General features: G+C 35.8%; 1 protein-coding gene across 1 annotated transcript in view; it reads right to left on the bottom strand.

The window, feature by feature from the left end:
• The window catches only part of THSD7A (thrombospondin type 1 domain containing 7A), a 488,656-nt gene that overhangs the window by 159,231 nt on the left and 303,348 nt on the right, over positions 1–26,077 (bottom strand). The window contains exon 6 of the mRNA XM_054495160.2: positions 25,017–25,229. Within this exon, the coding sequence (XP_054351135.1) occupies positions 25,017–25,229 (213 nt within the window). The remainder of the gene's footprint in view (positions 1–25,016; positions 25,230–26,077) is intronic.

Below are 26,077 nucleotides of genomic sequence, written 5' to 3'. Positions count from 1 at the left end.
TGGACAAAATGAACACATGTGAAATAATAAATTATTAAATGTTATGGCATGGACTATAAATGAAATCAGAGTTAAGAATAGAGGATCATATAGAAACATATTTCATTCATGGACCTTTATTGATACTTTCATTTTCACTATTTATTAATATAGACTATCTGACATATTTGTTTATCAAATTTGAATATGAACCAAGAATTCATTACTTGCATCTGTTCTCCTGAATGAGGATAAATAACTTATGGGCTTTGGAGTTCGGCAGATCTGAATTTGAATCTCTCATTTCCATTTTCTAGATAAATGACTTTTTTCCTGTTTTTAATCTTTTGGTTTATATATAATATCTTTATTGAAGTAAAAGTTATAGACAATAATGTTCTAAAAAAATGTACAATTCAGTCATTATCACAAAGCAAACATCTGGGTAATCACCCTGCAGATCACAAAATAGAGCACTGCCAGCAGCCCTGAACTGCACCACGCCATCATAACCCTTCTATTTCCCTTTCTCTTCTTACTAAAGGCAACCACTATTTTGACTTTTAACTCAGTTGTTTAGTTTTGTCTAGTTTTGAAATTCATGTGAATAAATTTTTATCATTCTTTACATGTATTTAATGCACTTACACACACATTTCTCTTTGTATATGTTCAGTGGCAGGATTCCTAAGCCATTGGTCAGGACTATTTTCTCTTTGCTAGGTACTGGCACACTGTCACTTTCACTCTAGCAGGTCTGGAAAGTTCTCTTGTTCCATATCCTCGCCAACTCTTGGAATTGTTTAGCTTTTTACACTTTTAGCCATTTTGGTGTGTAGAGGTGTATCATTTTGGTTTTAACTGGCATTTCTCAGTTAAAATAAGGATGAGAATGCTTAATATATTTATTGACTTAGGATGTCTCTTTGGAAAAATATCGTTCAAACATTTGATTATCCTGCACTTCTGACAGACTAATACTGATATTAATACAGTGTTCTTGATATAGCTGTTGATAATATTGTACTTTTCCCCAAAAAGCTTTCAAGTAAATCTAGTCTATTCAAGAGCGATTCTAAACCATCAGATAGCATGCAAATCCTTCTATACTCTTAAGCTATTGGCTCTTCAAATTTATTTTCAAACTACTTTCAGATGGCACTTCTGCTCTGGACATACCAGTATATTCAATTTTTCAGAATGCATGTGCTCCTCTTCTCTTTGTCTTTACACTCCAACTTGTGTCTTTCTTTTCCAAATTAGAACCTTGTCTTCCTTCTCTCAATTTATTAGAACCCTTTGTATCCTGAGAAACCGAATTAATCTGCACCCTCTCTGTCAAAGTTTCCTGATCATCACAGCTGGAAACAATCTCTCACTTTTGAAAATCTGTAACAACTACTGAGATCCAATATGGTGCTTGGAGAAACTGCAGGCATTTGAGTCAAATAGAGGTGAGTTTTAAACTATTTGCAAGCTGCACAATCTAAGTTTCTTAATCTTATGATGCTAGTTCTTTGTCTGCAAAATGGAGTTAATTATAAATCCTTTGGAGGGCTGTTACAAAAATTAGATATGATAGACATCATAGCTGAACATAGCATAACAAGCCTGACACATAATATCGGCTAAAATAAATAGAAGCTATTACTTCTATAATTTTTGATAGTATGACTTATTTAAAATTAATTATATACCTTTTTCTTGACAATTATCTCTTATGCATATACTGTACATATGCCAACAGGATATAAAATCCTTCAGACTAAGAATCATGTATATATCTTTGCATATGCCACAGTATCATGCAAATATCAAGTGCTTGAAAATGTTGATTGATGTCATATTTACTTATGAGTACATAATATTTTTAGAAACAGGCTTGCTGAATATTAAGTTGACAAAAGAGTTTACAATTGTAAAACATCTTCAAGTTTTGGTATAATTTGACTAGAATTTAAATCACTCCAGCTTTCATTTATGAAGGTAGTCACTGTAAGGTCTATAAAATCAGTGAAGACAAGCATATTGATTGTGCTCAACCACAGAAGCCTTCTTCTGTTGGATAATCCAATCAAATGTCATTTCGGCATAAGAGAAAAAGTAAGTTTGATGACAGGCAAAAGTCTCAGAGGTGGTGAAATCAATTTTAGCCATGGCAACAAGAGGGATCAATGTGCAGACCACCAGTCTACAAATATACTGAAAGGTCTTATAGGAAATCAGAATGCTGACTGTGCTATTCAAAAAATGCACAAATATTGCTCTTCAAAATGTAATCATTTAAAATGTATGTGCTTTTACTGAAGAATTTTAAAAACATCACCAGTCAACCTGATTTAAGGAACATAGTGATAATAAATGTACTACACATTCAGACATTTCATACTTCTGAACATATTCACACACACACATATATATGAACACATACATACTAAGACAAATACAGAAGAGTCCTTAACCTGAGTTGCTCCATTAGAAGTACCTCTTTCTGATTACAAAATGTCATCTAGGTTACCTTTCATTCTCTTAGAACTTTTAAGAGTTAAACATGCCCGACTACATTCATTTAGCTGTATATTTACAAAGAACTTTGTGACCACTAATTTTAAAGAAAAATTGCTAATTGGCCACTGTGATTTCTAATATAGAACTCTCTAGAGATACTGAGGTCACAAGCTTAGGGCACTGAGACAGGGCCACATTCTTAAAAGTACTTTTCCTAACACGGTTGCATTCATTGTATGACTTTTCCTTCAGATGGCGGATTGGGGGCAGGCAGAAAAGAGGATTGCCAAATAGCAGGTATTCACTACCTTTTGAAGTTACCTCAACTTCAGTGTGCCCTTTCTGATAGTGCCTTTAATACAGGCACCATTCAGTAAAACAATTCAGTGTAAAAACAATTGTATAGAGCATCTTAGAATAAGTTTTTCTATGAAAATAAATTATATCTGATCATTATTACCTAAAAGGGTTTTATAAACTGTTACTGATATAGGATTGAGCTACATTTCTAATATTAAGAGTTTCTAAGCTCTTTATGTCCTAAATCCAGGCAAGCTGTGACCAAAATTAGGAAAAGTAGAATTAGGGCCCGATAAAAATTTTGATAGCATCATTCATGACTGTGTGAGGGAAACTGAAAGTGAGTGGTAAAGAGCAGAGCTATTTGCCAGAGTGAGGGCATTCATAATAACATATTCCTTTCTCTTCTTATTCCTTGGACAGAATTCCTACTTAGAAGCCTAAGAGTCAGAGCCTGCTTCCCCCATTTCCTTGTAAAAAGTACATGTTTCCCTAAGGCCACGGGTAAATGTGCAACTGAAGTAGGTAACTTTCACCTAATTAGGAAATAGTGGAAATCAATATAACTTAAAATGTTCTTTGCATAAATATTTCATTGCATTGATTTATACAAGTTTTCTTTCACATACTTTCATGTTTATAAATGAGATTCAACACAAACATACTGTTTTTAAGTACTTTGCTTATTTTTCTATGGGATTTATTTTTTCATTTGACTGCTTTTTGTTTTCAGTTGCTACTGTATTAGACAATCTGACATAAAATCTGTGGTTGACAGCTAAAGAGTAATTTTATTCTTATTAGAGAATTTTGTATCACTAATTATAAAATAAAAGGTAAAATAAGAATCAGTTTAATGCTAATTATTAAAAAAAAGAAGTACATTATATCAAGGCTGTGGAAATAGTGATATAATAGCTCTTTTAAAATTCCTATCAGCCCATTGCTTTCACTTTTGTTATGGGAAAATATTCATTGTGGCAATGTTTCTTTTGTTTCACTATAATATGAAAGTAAGTGGAAAATAAAAATACCAATTTATAGCACACATTTAATAAAAATCAACAGGTACATATGATTTTTTATTTCGTTATACTTTTACAGTCCCTTTAAAAATAATCTGTACCAGGTCTCTTAAGACATTTTATAAGTGTCTGTAGAATTTGAATCCAAACCAACTAAAATGATTATTATGGTAAACAAACTCAGATGAACTATCTCAAGTATGTCCACACTACAAAGTTACAGAAAATGGCGTTTTATTAGTCACACATATTTCAATATACTTTCTGAAGACCTAATGAAACATAACACATAATTTTCAGTTCTATATTGCTTTTGCACTTTGGTGAATAAAGAATTCAAAACGTTCAAAGCATTATATAAAAATGATTCAACAGCAGAGTCATAAATAAAAATCTGGCTTCCTGATTCTTGATCTCTAAAAATAAAAAGTCTTTATAGTAATATGAAGACTTTTGCTTTTTGAGAAATAATTACTAAATGAGAGACACAGACACTAGAAATACAAGTAATGGCAAAAATCATACAACCCCATTTCTTTGAGAATTTCTTTGTTCCATCTGACAAAATTTTCACATCACCACTAAGAAAAATTAAGAAAAACTTGACAGATAATGGAGGTGTGGGATACACTGAACTCTGGATGTAGAGATTATGTATGATTAAAGATGTTAATTTTCCTAAATGTATTTAAAATTTCCATAATCCCTGACAAAAAATTACAAAAAACATGAGTCTGCAGCTAGGAAAAACTACTAATCAATGAATTTTTGAAAGTTAATAATAGAGAAGGAAGAATGGCTTTACTAAATAGTAAAGTAAATGATCAAACAATAGAAAAGTGGTCTGGATCTGGTGAAAGAACAGAAGAATTGACAGGAATAGTTGACAGGAAGATAAACAAAACCAGAATATACTGGTCTGTTGTACATAGTAATTACTAGAATAATAGATTTTAACTATACAAAGACATTTTTATTGTTCTCCGCTTGTCATTCTTTCAGGTCTTATTTTTAAGTTACTTAATCCTTCTTCCTTTAGTACATATTGTACACAATTTTTTTTAAATAAGAATCCACATTTGGGATATGATTCCTTAGAATAAATTACTAGACATGGTATAGATTATTATATTTGAGGTTTATAACATATGTGGTTAAACAACATTTTAAAGATAATAATTCATAGTTTCTACTTTTCTATGTAAAAGTTTCTATTTGAAAACACGGGGTGCTTTTAGGTTCTTTTTATTTATTTTAGTATGCAGATGTGGAAAAAGATATATTGTCCCATCAATTTGTATTTCTTTGTTGCAATGTTCTTATATGTTTAGTAACCACCTATATTTCTTCTTACATGAATTGTACCCTGGCTCTGTGGTGGTACTCAGAATCTAGCCCTAAATGAAGGCTTGAATGCCACTGTATTGGACAGGTCCAGGGTGCCTTAGTATTGGCATACATTCTAGATGTATGACAATCGTGGGGCACAACTTCCCAGAATGGCAGTGGGGCTCCTAGGCTCTGTCATGTTGTCTGTTGTTAGTACACCAGAGCTTGGTATCTTCTTGACTGTTTTAGCTGGAGCAGGTTTAAGACATGTACAGTTTTTAGAAAAAGCATAAACCATGATTTGGCTCTCTGTTTGTCTGTTATTTGTATATAAGAATGCTTGTGATTTTTGTACATTGATTTTATATCCTGAGACTTTGCTGAAGTTGATTATCAGCTTAAGGAGATTTTGGGCTAAGACAATGGGGTTTTCTAGATATACAATCATGTCATCTGCAAACAGGGACAATTTGATTTCCTCTTTTCCTAATTGAATACCCTTTATTTCCTTCTCCTGCCTAATTGCCCTGGCCAGCACTTCCAACACTATGTTGAATAGGAGTGGTGAGAGAGGGCATCCCTGTCTTGTGCCAGTTTTCAAAGGGAATGCTTCCAGTTTTTGCCCATTCAGTATGATATTGGCTGTGGGTTTGTCATAGATAGCTTTTATTATTTTGAGATACATCCCATCAATACCTAATTTATTGAGAGTTTTTAGTATGAAGGGTTGTTGAATTTTGTCAAAGGCCTTTTCTGCATCTATTGAGATAATCATGTGGTTTTTGTCTTTGGTTCTGTTTATATGCTGGATTACATTTATTGATTTGTGTATATTGAACCAGCCTTGCATCCCAGGGATAAAGCCCACTTGATCATGGTGGATAAGCTTTTTGATGTGCTGCTGGATTCGGTTTGCCAGTATTCTATTGAGGATTTTTGCATCAATGTTCATCAAGGATATTGGTCTAAAATTCTCTTTTTTGGTTGTGTCTCTGGCCAGCTTTGGTATCAGGATGATGCTGGCCTCATAAAATGAGTTAGGGAGGATTCCCTCTTTTTCTATTGATTGGAATAGTTTCAGAAGGAATGGTAACAGTTCCTCCTTGTACCTCTGGTAGAATTCCCATTCACAATTGCTTCAAAGAGAATAAAATACTTAAGAATCCAACTTACAAGGGACGTGAAGGACCTCTTCAAGGAGAACTATAAACCACTGCTCAGTGAAATAAAAGAGGATACAAAACAAATGGAAGAACATTCCATGCTCATGGGTAGGAAGAATCAGTATCATGAAAATGGCCATACTGCCCAAGGTAATTTATAGATTCAATGCCATCCCCATCAAGCTACCAATGACTTTTTTCACAGAGTTGGAAAAAACTACTTTAAAGTTCATATGGAACCAAAAAAGAGCCCGCATCGCCAAGTCAATCCTAAGACAAAAGAACAAAGCTGGAGGCATCACGCTACCTGACTTCAAACTATACTACAAGGCTACAGTAACCAAAAAAGCATGGTACTGGTACCAAAACAGAGATATAGATCAATGGAACAGAACAGAGCCCTCAGAAATAACGCCACATATCTACAACTATCTGATCTTTGACAAACCTGACAAAAACAAGCAATGGGGAAAGGATTCCCTATTTAATAAATGGTGCTGGGAAAACTGGGTAGCCATATGTAGAAAGCTGAAACTGGATCCCTTCCTTACACCTTATACAAAAATTAAGTCAAGATGGATTAGAGACTTAAACGTTAGACCTAAAACCATAAAAACCCTAGAAGAAAACCTAGGCATTACCATTCAGGACATAGGCATGGGCAAGGACTTCACGTCTAAAACATCAAAAGCAATGGCAACAAAAGCCAAAATTGACAAATGGGATCTAATTAAACTAAAGAGCTTTTGCACAGCAAAAGAAACTACCATCAGAGTGAACAGGCAACCTACAAAATGGAACAAAATTTTTGCAACCTACTCTTCTGACAAAGGGCTAATATTCAGAATCTATAATGAACTCAAACAAATTTACAAGAAAAAAAACAAACAACCCCATCAAAAAGTGGGCGAAGGATATGAACAGACACTTCTCAAAAGAAGACATTTATGCAGCCAAAAGACACATGAAAAAATGCTCATCATCACTGGCCATCAGAGAAATGCAAATCAAAACAACAATGAGATACCATCTCACACCAGTTAGAATGGCAATCATTAAAAAGTCAGGAAACAACAGGTGCTGGAGAGGATGTGGAGAAATAGGAACACTTTTACACTGTTGGTGGGACTGTAAACTAGTTCAACCATTGTGGAAGACAGTGTGGCGATTCCTCAGGGATCTAGAACTAGAAATACCATTTGACCCAGCCATCCCATTACTGGGTATATACCCAAAGGACTATAAATCATGCTGCTATAAAGACACATGCACACATATGTTTATTGAGGCACTATTCACAATAGCAAAGACTTGGAACCAACCCAAATGTCCAATAATGATAGACTGGATTAAGCAAATGTGGCACATATACACCATGGAATACTACACAGCCATAAAAAATGATGAGTTCATGTCCTTTGCAGGGACATGGATGAAATTGGAAATCATCATTCTCAGTAAAGAATTGCAAGGACAAAAAACCAAACACCACATGTTCTCACTCATAGATGGGAATTGAACAATGAGAACACATGGACACAGGAAGGGGAACATCACACTCTGGGGACTGTTGTGGGGTGGGGGGTGGGGGGGGGAGGGATAGCATTAGGAGAGATACCTAATGCTAAATGACGAGTTAATGGGTGAAGCACACCAGCATGGCACATGTATACATATGTAACTAACCTGCACATTGTGCACATGTACCCTAAAACTTAAAGTATAGTAATAAAAAAAAATTTTTTTTAAAAAAAGAAAAAGCATAAACCCCCATTCATTTAGAATAACACTTGGGTGTATTTCAGTGAATCTTTAAGTTGAAACTAATTCCCTTCAGATGAACAATATTTTTTGAATGGTTCGACTTTAAAAGACCGATGAACATTTAAGGTAGGTAGAGAGGTCATTTAGCTGTGAAAATGTTTACAGTCTTTATATGTGGCTAGCCAGCTGGAAACAGAGCTCCACAGGGTCTGAGCTTTCCAGGGTGCTTTGAATAGTCCCAGAACTTGATTTTCCTCCTCTTATACACATGGGCAGTCAAACCAGAATAATGGGAACCATTCTACATCAAAAGAATTTCTGCCATTCTCTTCTCTGAGGAAGGGTAAAAGTGGAAAGAAATCAACACACTTAATTCAGGATATATGGTTAATGTATACTCCAAATCAACATGAAATACTATTTTGTAAAGGAGGAGTTCAAAAAAAGAAAGGCTTTTTGTTCTTTTTCCTGAATTTGGCTATATAATTATGGGATTATTTTCAAAAGAAACAGCAGGGAACCTGCCTTGCCTTTCTTAATTTTAACAGGAGATAAACACTTTCATTTTCTGTGGATGAAAGGAACATTCTTCATACACATTATCATGTTTTTCACATTTAATATTAACCTTTCTATTGACCAAAGCTACATTTTAAGCCATCAGCAAATCCATTTTTAAATGCTTTTATCAAATTAGAATAAGAGGATATTACACTGAGAACAAAGGTGAAGCCTTGCTTTGTGACTCAGATGCAACTTCTGTTTGTCATTTCCCCCTAACTACAATCAATAGATCATGCCTGAGTACAGTTTATCCAAAGAGCACTGAAGTTATTTAATTTAAATTCACCCTGCCAATAAATATTATAAATGAACATATTAAAAATACCATAAAATATATAAATACCATAATGTTCTTCATGTTAAGTTGAAAATAAATGAAGATCAGTTTTTTAAATTAAGAAGGTAAGAACAATCAGTAATTCATCACTGTCAATAAAGCCACAGATCAATTTCCAAAACATGAAGCTTAAACAACTTACTACTTGTAAGTAATGGAAGTAATACAACTATACTATTCAACTATAGTAATACAACTATACAACTATTTCTGGCACATAAAATATATTTAAAAGTTACAGCTTTTCCAAATACTATTATGATATATCAATTGTTTTTACCTTTCTGTAGTTGTCAGAAGTGTATATGTATAATGCTTGGGTATAAATTTTCCCAATAATTATAAAAGATATTCTTACCTACATGATTCTACATTTCAGAGATGCTATAAAATAAAGAAAAAGTGTACAGTATGACTTCTATTCTTATTTGCTAGATTATACTCATTTGGAACAGTTCTTTTCATTAGTATATAAACCCATAAAAGGTCTTTCACATAAAACAAAGACTCTAAAACATATGGATATACATGTCCACATTCTAAATGTAATGTGTGACTGGAGAGCAAGAGAACATCAGCAGCGCTGGGTGAAAACAGATTTCACTGCAATAAAGTTATCTGGAATATTCCTAGACCAAATTTGTTTTATAGCCAGAGTTCATGGTTTAGTCTAAAGAAAGAGACCAAGAGTGTGTCTCAACTTCCCTTCCTTACAGCTGTGGTTGGAGTTCTATGTTAAAGGATCTGATTACACCATTTCCCTACCAGAATATTTTCAATTTCAATTGCGTGAAACAGTCTCTTGAACCTGGCTTACCAATTCTCTCATGATCTGGTTTTGTCCACAAAGATTCATCTCCTCCATCTTTTCAAACATGAACTGTTCAGTAACATGCCCAACTATCTGCAGCTTCCCAAATATCCCAAGTTCTTCTATACTTCTGTGCTTTGCATAATCATGTTTTAACCTAAAATATACTGACTTTCTTAATTTTTATTTATTCCTTGAGTTAACATGAGTCATCTCCTTTTTAAAAACTTCAGTGATCCAATGAGGCAGAGAGTATACTCTATCCACTGTGCCCCTTGGCACACTGAGCATGTCTCTAGTCCTTGTTGCACTATATTAAAATCATTTGATTACATATTTTCCCATCTCCAACTAAATAGTGCATACGTGATGGGCAGGAGCTGCTATCATTAATGCAGGTGTAATGCCTGCAACATAGCAGGCGTAACAATGGGACTGTGACATACCAAGCACAATAAATGTGCGTATAATGCCAGTAACATAGCACGTAATGCCTGGTATACAGCAGTTCTGATGAGAGCTGATGGTTTTAAAAGTGTTTGGCAGTTCCCCCTTTCCCCTCTCTCTCTCCTGCTGCCATGTAAGACATGCCTTGCTTCCCCTTTGCCTTCCACCATGATTGTAAATTTTCTGAGTGAGGCCTCTTCAGCCATGTGGAACTATGAGCCAGTCTCAGATAGTATCTTTACAGCAGTGTGAGGATGGACTAATATAGTAAGCAATAAAATTCTTATCTGTAACCAAATTTAAAAAAATGAAATTTCTGTGCTCAGCTAACTTTCTCTCTATTGCACTCACCTTATATAGCAAGCACAATAAATGTAAAATGAAAGAATGAATGAGCCTAGGCAGCAGACTGAGAAGTCTAACCAATGATTAAAACAGTTTGTTTATAATGTTTAAATGTTGTTTATAAGGTCAGAATTTTTCTCCAGTGTTCTAGCTCTCTAATGGAATGCATACCATAGTCATTTCCTGGGTTGTGTATCCTAGAGAAGTCAAAACTAAATATCCAGAAGGCTCTTCATATCAATTTCTTATTTAAAATTGTTGTATATAGTTCTGAATCAAAGTTAACATTTTGGAATCTTAATGAAAATATCAGCCAAATATTTTGTGATAACATGTCATTTCTATCATGATCTCAGCAGCTATGATTTCTAGCAATTCAGTGTTCTGTCCAAAGGGAGATGAGAATCAGGAAAAATAAAAAAAGGAATCTTGAAACAAAATTGGCCAAAAAAAAAAATATGTTGAGGCACTTTAGCCACTCCCACTCCACCCTTTCTCTGTTGGGCTACCTCTGCTTTTGTAAGGACAGTTGATGTTTTCTTATCTAACATCACATGCTCTACAAAGATGAAACCAGTTCTAGAAGAATCCTCTTCCAAATAGATTTTACTTTGCACTCTTTCTACCAAGAAATCTTCTATAGACAATTAATATGTTTTGAAAAGCCATGTTAGATCCTTCCTTTAGTATAATCTAGGGGTTTTGCAAATGTTTTCTTTGACATATTCTAAAGAAAAATGTAGAATAAATAATTGGTTAGGGGTAAATTTTGGATACATCTGTGAGTCTAAGCCTAGTAGCCACTTATTCAAAGCAGGAACTTTCCCTCTCCTCTCTTTGTGTACCACTTAGACCTCTTTTGGGATCAAAACAATGAAGAGACTTTACTGGTTTAAATAATGGCTTTAGGTAAGAATTAAACATGTAGAAAACAACACGAGGCTTCATGTGAGGATAGCTCTAAAGGCTCAAGTAATACCAATGAATATCTTCTCTGCTCTCTGCCTTTTATATTATCAAATTTGTATAGTGACTGCAAAGAGCTCCAATGTCTCTTTTAATTATTTCTGTACAAGCTCTTGGATGTATTCTGGTAGCATGTACTGGGTCACATGTCCATCCCTAAAGTGATTATTATAGCCAAGTAGATGGGATATACTGCTTGCCTTGACTGGGAGGTAAGATCCATCCCAGCAAGCCTCAATAATTTAGGGGATGCATGAATTCCTTAAAGAAAAATCAGGTCAGTTTATGATAGAAGAGAATGAAAGAATGTTGAGGAGGCAAGCAGCACAATGTATATTAATCTTCTATAATTTTATATCAATTCAGCAATTTCAATGTAAGATCAACAATTCTAACATTTTAATGAGTTAATTTACTTAAATTCCTTACCCCTTTTTAGCCTACTAGCAAAACTAGAAGTCAAGAACGTCAAGAAAATGCACTGTATTAATCTTGTAGCAAGCTATACCATGTTCCCTGTTTCAACCATAGGTGCTCCTGAGATAAGAAATCTCATATTGAGAATCAAAGGTAAGCAGCATCTCTTTTTTTACTTCCTAATGTGCATTCCTGGTGACTTTTTTTTGAAGATATATTTTCCTCAGCTTCGACTTAACACAAGGCTAAGTACCAGTGGTCTTAAAGTTTAAAGATTACCATGGCTTTCTTTTTAAAATTATATTTAATTGCCTTTCTGCAGCAATATTCCCTGATCATACATAAGTCAAGTCCAATTTCTGCCCATAGTCAGTTGCTTGTTATCTTCTAAAAACAGAAAACTACTATTCTAGTGACACATTCAGTATAGTTCTTATGTTATACAAATAAAAAACGTGCATTTCTAATCTACTCTAAAATTAGTAACATTGCTACAATAATTTTATAAGTTTGGTCAAATTCACATAATCTTGTTCTATTAAAAAGATATTAGCTCAGTGTCAATTCAGAGATGTTTCTCTGTAAAACAGGTGAAAGAATTTTTTTATTATGGAATTTTATTATACATTTATTTTCTGATAGTGAATACAATAGACATTTATTTAAGGCCATATATATGTGCTTTGAAAATGAGGTCACTTATCTGATGAGTGTGTTATGAAAATAAATGAGCTAGGCTGCAAATCATGTAATCAAGTTATTGGTAAGTGATATGGTTTGGGTGTGTCCCCACCCAAATCTCATCTTGAATTGTAAACCCCACCAGGCACAGACCAGGTGGGAGGTATTTACATCATGGGGATGGTTTCCCCCATGCTGTTCTTGTGATAGTGAGGGAGTTTTGACAAGAGCTGATGGTTTTAAAAGTGTTTGGCAGTTCCCCCTTTGCGCGCTCTCTCTCTCTCTTGCTGCCATGTAAGACATGCCTTGCTTGCCCTTTGCCTTCCACCATGATTGTAAGTTTTCTGAGTGAGGCCTCTTCAGCCATGTAGAACTGTGTGAACCAATTAAACCTCTTTCCTTTATAAATTAGCCAGTCTCAGATAGTATCTTTATAACAATGTGAGGATAGACTAATACAGTAAGCAATAAAATTCTTATCTGTAACCAAATTAAAAACAAGGAAGTCTCTATGCTCAGCTAACTTTATTGAACCCACCCTAGAAGAATAGTAGTAACAACAAACACTTAAACAGCACATACTAGGAACAATTCCTAGCATTTAGCATATATTAACTCATTTGCACTACAGAACAGCATTATAAACAGGTCTCATTTCACAGAAAAGGAAACTTAGTCACTGTGGATTTAAGAAACTTGCCAAATAAAGTGGCAAAGTTAGCATGTGAACCTAGAGTCAGTGCTGCAATGACCGGTCTCCAGAAAGTTAAAGCTCAATAAAACATGGTTTAATGATAAAATGCTGTGAGAGGAATCCTTCAAATTTCAAGTTTTTCTGTACGTTTATTTTTTTCTTCCTATGAAAATACAGCAGCTATTTTGCTCCATTGTACTGGGACTTGAGTGTAATGGAATTTGAAGGCATACTGAGATGTTAATAGGGTGTGCAATTTGGTGTCATGCTTTATTCGACATCTGGTAGGCAAAGTTTGAATTTGCAGTGAGGGCAATAATAAAAGTTTACTTAAGGAGAAATTAAGAGTCATTTCTTGAAAATGTGTGATTTCTAGGGATAAAAGAAAGAAAGAAATTAGTTATGGTTCAGAGATTTATTGACAATCTGTTAAGTGGAACACTGTGCTAGAAACAGTCACACAAAAATAATTATGACATGATACCTACCCCATAGTAAGCAACCATATAGAAGGAATAGTGGGGAATAGTAAACTGTAAATGATTATATTCCAAATTCCATAAAATGTACAATGGTGTAATGAAGGGAGGGGCAGAAAAGCCAACTGGTAAAACGGACAAGATAGATGGTGGAGGACATTCTGCAATTCCCAAATGGACTTCATGCAGAAGGCAACAGGAAGCCAGTAAAAAATTTCTACCCAGGCGTGGTGGCTCATGCCTGTAAATCCCAACCCTTTGTGAGGCTGAGGTGGGCAGATCACTTGAGGTCAGGAGTTTGAGACCAGCCTAGTCAATACAGTGAAGCCCGGTCTCTACTAAAAATACACAAATTAGCCATGCATGGTCGCGGGTGCCTGTAATCCCAACTACTTGGGAGGCTGAGGCAGGAGAATTGCTTGAACCTCGGAGGTGGAGGTTGCAGTGAGCTGAGATCATGCCACTGCACTCCAGCCTGGGTGACAGACCAAGACTCTGTCACAAAAACAAACAAACAAACAAACAAGATTTCAAGCAGCTGAATGATGTGATCAAGAGGGGATTTATGGTGGATAATACCATAATACTAGTATAAAGAAAATAATACCAGTATAAGGAAAACCTGATTCAAGGATTCCAACATCTCCACTTGCTGCTCTAGTTTTCCCCAATTAGTGTAATTCTTTTAAATTAGCACTGTCCCCTCCATTGTTGCAACCCTTATCTAAGCCACACTGTCATCTCTCATTGGAATTATAGCTGAAGCTATAGTCTCCTCACTGCTGCTTCTCTGCTTCCCTAAAGTTCGTTCTCAACAAAGCAACATCAGTGATTCTTTAAAAACATGTCAGTTCTGGTCACTTGTTTCAAACCCTTCAATAGATTCCAATCTTAGTCAGAATAAAAGCCAAAGCCCCTGAATGATCTCAAGCCTCTGCAGCCTCTTTAAATTCATCACCTAATAACCTCTCCCTAACTCATTCTACTCCAACCACACTGGCCACATTGTTTTTCCTCGAACAGTCAAAGCATCTTCTAACTCTGGGTCTTGCATTTAATGTTCCTTCTGCCATAAATGTTCTCTTCTCAAATTCGCATAGGGCTTACTTTCTCATCTCCTTTGTGTCTCTTCACAGATGTCACTCCATCAGCAGGATTGAGGATTGAATAAACTGTAGTGTTGTGAACTAGGTTGGAAAAATTGGAAGAGAAACTGACTTTGGAGAAAAGATGATGAGTTTGACTTTGGTATACAGTGAGGTTAAAATGCCAGTAGGGTTTGGCTGGCACTTCCGGGTATAGCTCTATAGCAGAGAGTTGAAATGAAATATTAACTTTTAAGAAAGGATCGGAGAAAGAATTTAGCATATAGGAAACAGAGGAAGTAGCATGTGCCAGATTCAGTATGTCCACAAATTCTGGCAAGTACCTCTCATCAAAGGGTATAATCTATTCCACTATTCCTTGAGCCTTGTTAGATTTGAGACTTGCTTTGACCCACAGAATGTGGCAGAAGTGGTCTTACAAGAGTTCAGAACCCAGGCAAGAAGTGGCCATTCAGCTCTTTTTTTCTCCTAGAACATTATCTTGAACAGTCTAGTCTACTGCAACATGAGAGGACACCTGGAGATAAAATGAAGCACCTTCATAGACATTAGTGGGGCTAACTTAGGCCATTCCACCCATGCCAGCTCTTCAGCTAAATGCAGCTGCATCAGTGAGACCAGGCAAAACCAACACAGAAACTGCCCACCCAACCAACAGAATTGTGAAAAAATGAAACAAACACAAAAAATTAAGTTTGGGGTAATTTGTTATGTAGTATACATAGCTGGTATAGAATTTAATATGTAGCAATGAGATGCTGCTTTAAGAAATCTAAAACAAGTAGCATTGGCCTTGAGACTTGGGATTGGTAAAGGCTGAAAAGTAGGCAAGAAGATTGTTAGTGAAGGATAGACAGATATTAAATAATAAATTAAATCATTTGCCATAATTCTCCCATCAAGAGGCAGAGTCTGCCATAATTCTCCCAACAAGAGGCAGAGTCTATTTTCCCACCCATTGAATCTAGATCGGCAAAAGTAGGTAAGAAGATTGTTAGTGAAAAATTTGTTCCATAATGTACATATTACATCATGCAGTGATGAAAAAATTGGCAAAACTGTTTCTTGTGGAAACTTACAAGATAGAAAATGTAAGTCTTTAAAGAAATTCCCAGGAAAAATGTTAAAAATGTCCATTTAATGTTTTCTTTTTCTTCTGAGAATGATATGCTATTGGAAGAGAAATAGAGAAGAAATAATTCAGTGTGCAATTGGAATTTAGAAGATGCCACAAGAGCTATTATAAAATGAAAAAATAAAACTATTTCTCGTCCTTACTTCTCTGGGAAAAAGTAAGAAGTGGTCTAAGGTAAAAATCAATCTGGGATCTAGCTAATAATTCTTTGATAACACCAGAGAAAGACTTAGGTGATTCATAGAAGACCCTCTCAGCTAGACAGGGCTTTTAAGAATCTTAGAAGCATTTCCCACAGCAGACTCACATGTAGCCCAAAATAAAAAGAAGGTTGTGTGAGAAACAGTGATGGATATGGCTTTTGGGGCATAAAGTGGTATCCAATGACATATATAGAAAACTCAAAACGTTTTAAGGGTGTTGCATTGATAAAGCTTTGCCAATTTAGACTTGGAGAAATTCAGACAGTTCAGAGTGAAAAAAAAAAGTTGTCTGGCCTAATTTCTATGGTCCGGAGGCCAACTGAGAAAGTTCCTTGGCTACAAATATAAGCCATTTCTTATGGAAAAGGAAAGATATTTTAGGGGAAAATTCAAGAGCTCAGAATGAAAGAATCAAGAAAAACAGTGGACTAGGAAACGATTCCCAGAGAACGAAAGTAGAGCCTATCAAGGAACTTACTCTGTTCCTGTTTAATGGTGAACAGCTGGATACATATATTTATTGCAGCACTATTTACAATAGCAAAGACATAGAACCAACCCAAATGTCCATCAAAGATAGATTGGATAAAGAAAATGTGGTACACATACACCATGGGATACTGCAGCCATAAAAAGGAGTGAGATCATGTTGTTTGCAGGGACATGGATGAAGCTGGAAGCCATCATCCTTGGCAAATAAACACAGGAACAGAAAACCAAATACCACAAGTTCTCACTCATAAGTGGGAGCTGAACAATGAGAACACAGGGACATAGGGAACAACACACACCGGGCTCTGTCGGGTGTGGGGAGGAGGGAGAGCATCAGGACAAATAGCTAATTCATGCAGGACTTGAAACCTAGGTGACAGGTTGACAAGTGCAGCAAACCACCATGGCACATGTATACTTATGTAACAAACCTACAGGTTCTGCACTTGTATCTTGGGACTTAAAGTAAAGTGATTAAAAAAACTGTTATAGGGCAGAAATGCCTGAACGCTTCCTGTTTTTCTCATTTTTGAATGGTAGAGTGCTTTTCCACTCTCTTTCACAATATTGTATGTTGTATATTTGAAGGGAATTAGTGGAAGATACCTTGTTCTTTTCATTCACAGACCTCTGATTCAAGAGTAGCTACTTTCATATTTGAAACAGATGCAAATCATGAGATAGTAAACTTTAAGCCTGATAATATAATTGCATGAGAATTTTTGTGGTCTTGGATGGGGAGGGTGTATATTTTGCATGTGAGAGGACTGAAAATAATTGTAACCAGAGAGTGGACCATAGTACATTATTTGCCATAATTCTTTGCAATATATCCCATCAAGAGGCAAAGTCCATTTTCCTACTCATTAAATCTGGATTGTCACTTGTGACTTGCTTTGACTAGCAGAATGTGGACGAAGTGATACTGTGTGAGTTCAAGAGGACTTTCAGCTTTTGCTTGGTCCTCTTGAAGTTATGCCAAAAGTCACCATATAAAAAGAAGCTGATCTAGCTTATTGGAGGATGAGAGTCCATTTACCAGTGGGGTACCAATGTACCCCAGCTGACAGCACCAACTGCCAGATATGTGAGGGAGGACACTTGGACCTTTCAGCCATAGTCAAACTTCCACAAGAGAGCTCAGGTGAGACCTGAACAAGCAGTTCTGCATTCTCATGATTGCAGCCACTAAGTTTTGAGGTGGTTTGTTACCTAGCAATAGTTAAATGATATATGGGCTGACAGGTGGAAGGAGAATAGGGAATACAGAATCAATAAAGTCATGGGAAGACAATATTTTACAGAGAAAGTGGATATAAAGGGAGTCAAACAAGCAAGCAAGAGGTTCACTAATGTAAGGAACGCATCTGTTGGGTTTAATAACCAAAATCCTGCCTAATTTAATGGAAAGTTATGCTTTCTGTCCAATGTCCATACTGGCTTTGGCCAGGCACAGTGTCATGTGACTGTTGCCCCAGCTACTTGGGATGCTAAGGCAGGAGGATTGCTTGCACCCAGGAATTCAAGACTAACTTGGGCAACATAGTGAGACCACATCTCTAAAAGGAAATAAAGAGAAAATTGGTTGCTCTGTGTTGTGTTAAGCTACCCACCACCTATGACAAAGTAAACGGCTATTTTATATTTGCCATTTGAAGTTGTAGCTAACATTCAGTGGGGAATTTATATCACTAAGTGGTAAATAATTATTTACTCAATTTTTTATCTGACGTCTCTGCTGAATCTACCCTACTTTAAAAAATAAATAAAATTATATAGAAAATCCTACTCTTTGCTACAACATTGCCATTCAAAAGAACAAAGAACATTGGCTCAACTCTGATTTTTTTTTTTAAGTATTTTTTACTAACATATCCAAGTATATTGTAATACATACACAGACACATATACTAACAGATAGCAGACAAATCAGAGTATCTGATGCCAAGTTTTTATAGTCGAAAATAAAATGGAATTATTTACTCAATTTTTATCTGACATCTCTGCTGAATTTACCCTACTTTAAAAAATAAATAAAATTATATAGAAAATCCTACTCTTTGCTATAACATTGCCATTCAAAAGAACAAAGAACATTGGCTCAACTCTGATGTTTTTTTTAAAAGTATTTTTTACTAACATATTCAAGTATATTGTAATACATACACAGACACATATAGTAACAGATAGCAGACAAATCAGAGTATCTGATGCCAAGTTTTTATAGTCCAAAATAAAATGGTAATTACTACACACCAACACCGAAGGAAAACCTATTGCTTTAAATTTTCTAAAAGGTTATAATGACTTTTATCTTTACAACAAATTGAATAGAGAGTCTCAACCCAATTATAGGAAACAAACTCCTACCAATAGTGTTAGACGATCCTAATTGTAAGTGAGAGACCTTAGATTTAACATAATATCCAACCTAATTATATTTCAAACACATTAGAAGACATAACATTCTACAGGAAGGAAACTTAGTTGACTTATTGCTTAAATTATGGAAAAACAATTCAGTTATAGGATGGATTCTTGCATTTAAGTTTTTTCTACACAATGGCCTTGTAGTTTGTGTTAAGAAGTAGATTCCAGTTCCAAAGAATGATCATGCATTTTAAGTTGTGCTCTCATCTAGTTCCACAGATACATGAATTGATCTGAACTCAAGGTTCTCACCAAGGTTTCAGAGGCAACTCTTATTTAGGTGAGGTTCCATTCTATAAACATATTTTAACTTTTTGTCTACCACTCTCCCTTGTACATTACAATGTCCTTGTTTATCATTGATAAATAATGATAAAATATGGCACAAAAAGTACTCCCCTGATAGAAAGGTACAAAAATATTTATAAATGTGCTCTTCCATTTTAAGTTCTTGAAAAGGTATCCTAACATTTTCCAATATTAAACAATCTTAATGTCTGCTACTTTGGAGTTTTCAGGTTTTCCAGCCTTCTGAAGCTCCTTTTTGCATTGAATTTCATATAGAATTATTTCAATTTCATTGGGAATCCAGGAACTTCCTAAGTGGCAGTGGAATGGAAAACTGCATATTCTTGTGGGCCCGGAAGACACTGTTTAATCGGGTCTTTGGTTCCTTTTAGTTTATACAACATTTATATTCCTTAGCACATAATTGGATTTCCTTTTGTAATGGGCAGTGTTGCTGGCCAGTTTGGATTCCAGGGGATCCCTTTCACTGGATCTCTGCACCCATCTTTTAGATTCTGCAGCTTCAGCCTCATTACTGACCTTAGTCTGATTGCCCTTTGACACTAGGTTTGTCTGGCAAATATGGAGAATTGGAAGTTTCTGGGACTCATCTTCTTTTCTCTAGAATTTGCCTCAAGTACACTTTCCTTTTGCTGATTTTGTTTTGCATACTATTGTTTTAATAAGTCATGGTTATAGGTACAACTGTATGGTGAATCCTCCTAGTGAATCACTAAACCTGGGAATGGTTTTAGGAGCTCAAGACCCTTTCTCTTTTCTGTATTTTGCTTCTTCATTACCCCTTTTTTTACTGGTTTCTTCTGGGAGCACATCCTTAATAAGCTCGATGCATCTTAATCCTTGACCTGGCCTATGCTTCTGGAACAATCTATGAATATTCTGAATCAGTCAAAATATTAGTCTCAACTATGAGTTCTATAACTTCTCTTTTTCTATTCCTGGCATGCTTTGCTCCCAATCTTCTACCGATTGTCCCACTTACCTCTGTCCCCCTTCACATTGTTACTTTTTAATAATATATGTCTGAAAAAAAATTCAGTACTCATAGTTTATATATTGCATACAAATTGTACTATAAGACTTAAAATAGGGCACTATCTTTCCCTATCTCTTTCCACAATGACTATTCTCCAGTGATATAAATTTTCAAAATTCTTACATTTTCTTGACGATACTGAAATGATATGGCCCCATATTCCTCCTAGTGCTAACTACATGGAAACAAAAAGTATGACAAGAACTACTTGGGAAAGAAATAGTACTCAAGTTTTCCCTTTCCTCATCCTATAGGTGGAAACATATCTTATTACAGAAGGAAGAAATTGGTGGTAAAAAGTTGAGAAAGATTAAGCAGTCACATGGCAAGCCAGTGCCCTGGATAATAAAGTCAATGATATAGTTTGGATATGTGTCCCCACTAAATCTTATATTGAAATGTAATCCCCACTGTTGGAGGTGGCATCTGGTGGGAGGTGACTGGATCACAGGGGTAGATTTCTTATGAATGCTTTAGCACCATCTCCTTGGTGCTGACCTTATGATAGTGAGTGAGTTCTCATGAGATCTGGTTGTTTAAAAATGTGTGGCATCTCCCTCTTCTCTCCCTCTGTTGCTCCACTCTGTCATGTGAGATGCCTGCTCCCACTTAGCCTTCCACCATGAGTAAAAGCTTCCTGAGGCCTCACCAGAGGCTGAACACCTAACGGTGCCATGCTTCCTATAGAGCCTGCAGGACTGTTGGCCAATTAAACTTTTCTTCTTGCATAAATTACTCAGCCTCAGGTATTTCTTTATAAGCAATGCAAAAATAGCCGAACACAGTCAACTTCCCCCAAGTGTTTTCAAAGCCAGTTCTTTTGATACTTTTGATGATATGTAGAAATGTTCCCGAAAGAGGCAGAAAAACTTGCTTTTAGGGCTTACCTCAGTGCTCATCTCCACATGTGCTTAGACATAGGCCTTCTTCAGCATTACTAGAAGCCAGCCAGTTTGACATGCTGCCGAGAGTCTTTGGATAGCTGAGTTACTCTCATTCAAGAATGGTACAATACACAAGGATGGCCCTAGCCGGTGACCTTCATTACTCTTATACTGTATCATTAATAGCGGGGTAATGCTGAGTTGCAACGATTTACTTCCATAAAAGTATGTTTGGGTTTCTTAACAAGCTGGGTCAAGTAGGAAAGTGAGTTGCCTATGCCCATGTCATTGGTTAACTTTTGCTAATGTGGGGAAAAGAAAAGGAAGATAGCACAGAAGTTCAGGCATTTGAAACCACTGAGGTTTACTGCTTTAAAAAATAATGCAAAAACAAACAAACAAAAAAAAAGATAACTTTTTTTTTTTGAAAGTCACCTGGAAAAGTGTCAATATTCGATATCTGAAATAGCACACATGATATGGAAATATAGACAGCATCATTTTTTTTTGGCAGAGGAGAAGGAAATATGGAAACAATATTTGATTTACACTCTCAAGTAAGGAATAATACTTTTTTCCCCTTGCTCCAGTCCAATAGCCTGGTTTCTTCAGCCTCTAACAAGCCAGTTTAGGAAACAAAATACACTTGCCTTGCCAGATTTACACCTTTAAATGAAACATATTCAAATATCGAAAAAATTAAAATAGGGCGGGTTTTGGGTTTTTCACAGGTATAACATCCTCTGATTCCCCAGACCACAGATCTTTGGAGTAGGTTCCTGCGTTTTGTGTTCAGAGACCTGGAATTGTGTATCCAATGATCATTAAGTAATGAGCAATATTTGTTCTATTACATTGAAATGTTTATCTCTTTTTGGAGAGTCTAATTGTCTTTTGTGCTCTCTTTTGTCTTGCGACTCTCTTATATCCCTCTGTCTTCTTCTCTGACAGAGAAGCTATGCAAAACTCCTCCTGGGGTCTCTTACAACCCTCCCCAAGCCTCCTCCTTGGAAGGCAAATGGAAAAATGAGCAACAGCAGCAGCAAATCTTAATGATCACTGGGAGTCTGGACAAAGAATATTTCAGAAAACAAATAGATTTTAAGTGTTTTGACGTCATTAACAAAGTTGTGAAATTTCTGAGGAATGTAGGAGCAGAAAAGTCTTTTTATTATTTCTTCAGTTCACAGGCTATAATGCTTCATGCCCCTAGTCGAGCTTTAACTTAATTATAAACTTAATTATAATTATAAAACAAAATGTATAGCTGCAGCCCAGGCCTAGAGGTAGAGTCTCCAACTAATCAACTTTAATTCCCTGGGCCCAATTTAATTACAAAACAACATTTGGTGCAGCTGCTAAACACTTACCAGGTGACCACATGATAATATCGGAGCAGTATTTACAAGTCTCCAGCTTTTTATTTCATTCTATCAGCCCAATTATGTCTCAGTTTATATAGAAATTTGAGCGGGTTCTAGGATTCATAATAAAAAAACAGTTTTCTTGATTTTATACATCCATGTAGCTGAAACAGCTAATGTATTAAGTTGTACTACAACTAATTAATGTCAGGAAATAAAATTTAATGGTGGAAAAGACGTCCTGTAAAGGACAATAACAAATTTAATAGTAGTTACATACTTACCTTTTTAAAATTCATTTCGTTTGTGATGTAGATAAAGTGAAACCAGCTCATGTGTATTGTGAGTTATCAATTTGCTTTTTAGGTTATAACATACATTGCCAGTACAACTACACACATCTAACTCATACCTCTGCTTGTTTTTTGTGTTGTTTTCACAAGACAAGCTAGGAGGTAATTATTTGTGTTGCAAAATAAGTTTTACTTAACAAAATGAAAATAAGCCACTGATATTTTTTAAATAGCTGGCTCCTTTAGTCTATATAAAATATATTCCATTAGCACCAATACCAGGAAGATCATTGTACCAAGTGTACTAAATCTGATTTTTCATTGCATAACACTGAGGCAGAAGTGCCATGCAAAATTAACTTTTTAGCTTTTTGTTTCACTCAAAAATACTTTTCACAATACCTGAGACCGTAATTCATCTATAGGACTATGGAAGGACAAGCAAAATTATTTGAACTGAGAAACATGATCAAGTACTATTACTGAGGGAATTCAATATGACCCTTACTGTTTTTACAGCAATTCAGAAGGTAACAGTATTGTGTAATCCAAACTAGGATTTAAAGCGTGAGTAAAAGAGAAACAGAATATGCTTCTTTTGCTTTCTTGCCAATCTCTGAGTGTTACTACTTCCTCCTTTTCTTCCTCTCTTTATTATAAAATAAGGAAGAGCTAAAGAGAGGACATATCACAGCAGATTATGCTTATCATAGCAAAAAGCAGAATATATAAAATTCATCTTGAAAGATCTGGAGCAATGATCTCCTTCTTCCCATTTCAAACTCAAGCACTGGTTCAGATTTTACCTAATACTGTCTTGCATGACTGTATTAGACCCTGGACAAAAACAAAAGGCTAATTTCTCAGTAATAGCAGTGTCTGTCAGTCTCCCATCCCAGAGTGTCTTTCTTTACGACTGAACAGTGACTGAGTCACAGGAGGAAACAATTCTGCTTACTGGAAGAAAATAGGATGGAAAGAATTATGACGGTTACCAGATGTTCCAGTACACCCAAGGGGGCACCAGAATGTTTCTGCACATGCTGTAAACAGCATAAACTGTCAACCATTGGACCCTGGGGTTTAGCACTCATGCTTCTCTGATGTGCAGAGTCATAGGATTCAAGAGATAGAGCAACCTTAGAGATGATCTTGTCCAGAGGTTTTAAAGTATGTCTGGGGGAGGCTTATGGTTTGTGTGACTCAGGGATGACTTAGAGGTAAGGGGTTCTCCCCAAAACACTAGCAGTACTCTTTGGAAGGAATGTAAAAATCTTATATCAGAGCTAACATCAAGACAGTATATTTTATCAAACAAATATTAGTTATAGAAGTTCAAGGTAATTCCTGTGGTTGGGGAAAAGAATCTTGTGGAAAGCCACTATCCAGTGGCTCTAGGACATTCCTCAATAGTGCAGTCCTAGAGAGCAAAAGGTCGGTTCAGGAACTCTAGGCTGTGGTGGGCCTTGTGGATTGGGAGCCTGGAAATTAAATGACAACACTAAGACATGGTATCAGGGAGGTTAAAGGAAAATATTTTTAGAGTCAACTCAAACAATGCTTACAACCCTTTTTTGTTTACATTTCATTTTCTATAACATTGGAGCTATGGACTTTTTAAAAAAAGTCACTTAAAAAGTTACCTTTCCTTGTTATTGTTAAATTTGGCAATTTAATTATTGCCCTAATGATAATTTAATTTTTATATGAACTGTTCTGTTTTCGCATTTAACATTATTTTGCTACTATTCATGGATCCTTCCCACTGCCACCATTTCATTAAGAACAAAAGAGAAAGAGACAGGGAAAGAGACGGAGGGAGAGAGAAGCAGCTATTTCTACATTTGTAAACAGAACCAGTTATAATGTGAGAAGACACAGGATTTTAACAGAAAGTAAAAACATATATGCAGGGTTGGACATCCATAAAAACATAATAGATATGTCTGTCTTACCATCACTGTTGATGCACACAACCTCTTGAACTTGCGTGCCTGGACCACACTCCTTTCCATTATCTGGCTCGCAGTCTCCGAGTCTCACTGCTTTCCAGTCATAACAGGCAGGTTCTTCACAGGGAATGGCTTCCAGTAAGTGAGGGCAGTTTCTGGCTATGCCAGAGCCTCCAGTGGGCTCATTGGTAATGCGCCGCTTCCTCAGTTTGAAGCCTGAATTATGGGGGAAGGAAAAATCTATTGTTACTATCAAAGGTTTAGTATTTCAGAAAGTTGAATAAAATCTCAGGGTAAAAGTTGGATAAGAGTGGAGGTAGAAGTCATTTCTGTTTTGAATCACTGGTGTATCCCCAAACTGTAGCTAATGTGAGGTCATGAACCATCCATTAAATGAGTGAGTAGATTAATGAATGGAATGAAAAAAAATGAGAACCTTTGGCTTTAGCTTACTACCGCAAAGGTAAAGCTAGAAATGTCATATAGTACCCATTTCCCTTGTAGGGCATAGAGGAGTAGGGTGGGAACAGAAAAAGATAAATTTTGGTTGACTTGGAAAGTCTGTAGTTATAGAACATTCAAAGAAGGAGTGAAATTTCAAGCTATTTAGAAATATTGATGACCAGAAAAAAGTGCTATTATTCTTAAATCTTCAGCAATGTCACATGATTAAATTTGGAAAATGAACCTCTTAAGAAGTTGGATGGTTCCAGAGAAACAATCTCTTTGAGGTTCAGTTGATTTTAGACCCTCTGGAAATTTGAATTAGGAACATAAGCCATGTGGGCTCCAGTGTGAAATATTCAAAGTCCTGCTTTGTGCTTTAATAGCACCTAAGTGCTGCCCTTCCTGACAGTGTGCAACAAAATTAATAAGTCTATTTATTGCTATGTAAACATACTAGAATCACTAGAAGACTGGCCTTTGAAACAAAATAGAAAAATGTTTTCAATCATGAGATTATGTGAAAATTAGTTCACCACGCCCACCATAAGAAAACCATTGTATTTATTCTAGTCCTCTATCAATTGCATATGAAAGTAATACAGTTTTTACATTTTTTT

The sequence above is a fragment of the Pongo pygmaeus genome, chromosome 6 (assembly GCF_028885625.2).
Source record: "Pongo pygmaeus isolate AG05252 chromosome 6, NHGRI_mPonPyg2-v2.0_pri, whole genome shotgun sequence".
Taxonomy (NCBI): domain Eukaryota; kingdom Metazoa; phylum Chordata; class Mammalia; order Primates; family Hominidae; genus Pongo; species Pongo pygmaeus.
Note: the sequence above shows the minus strand (reverse complement) of the source record. Positions and strands in the feature narration are given on the sequence as shown.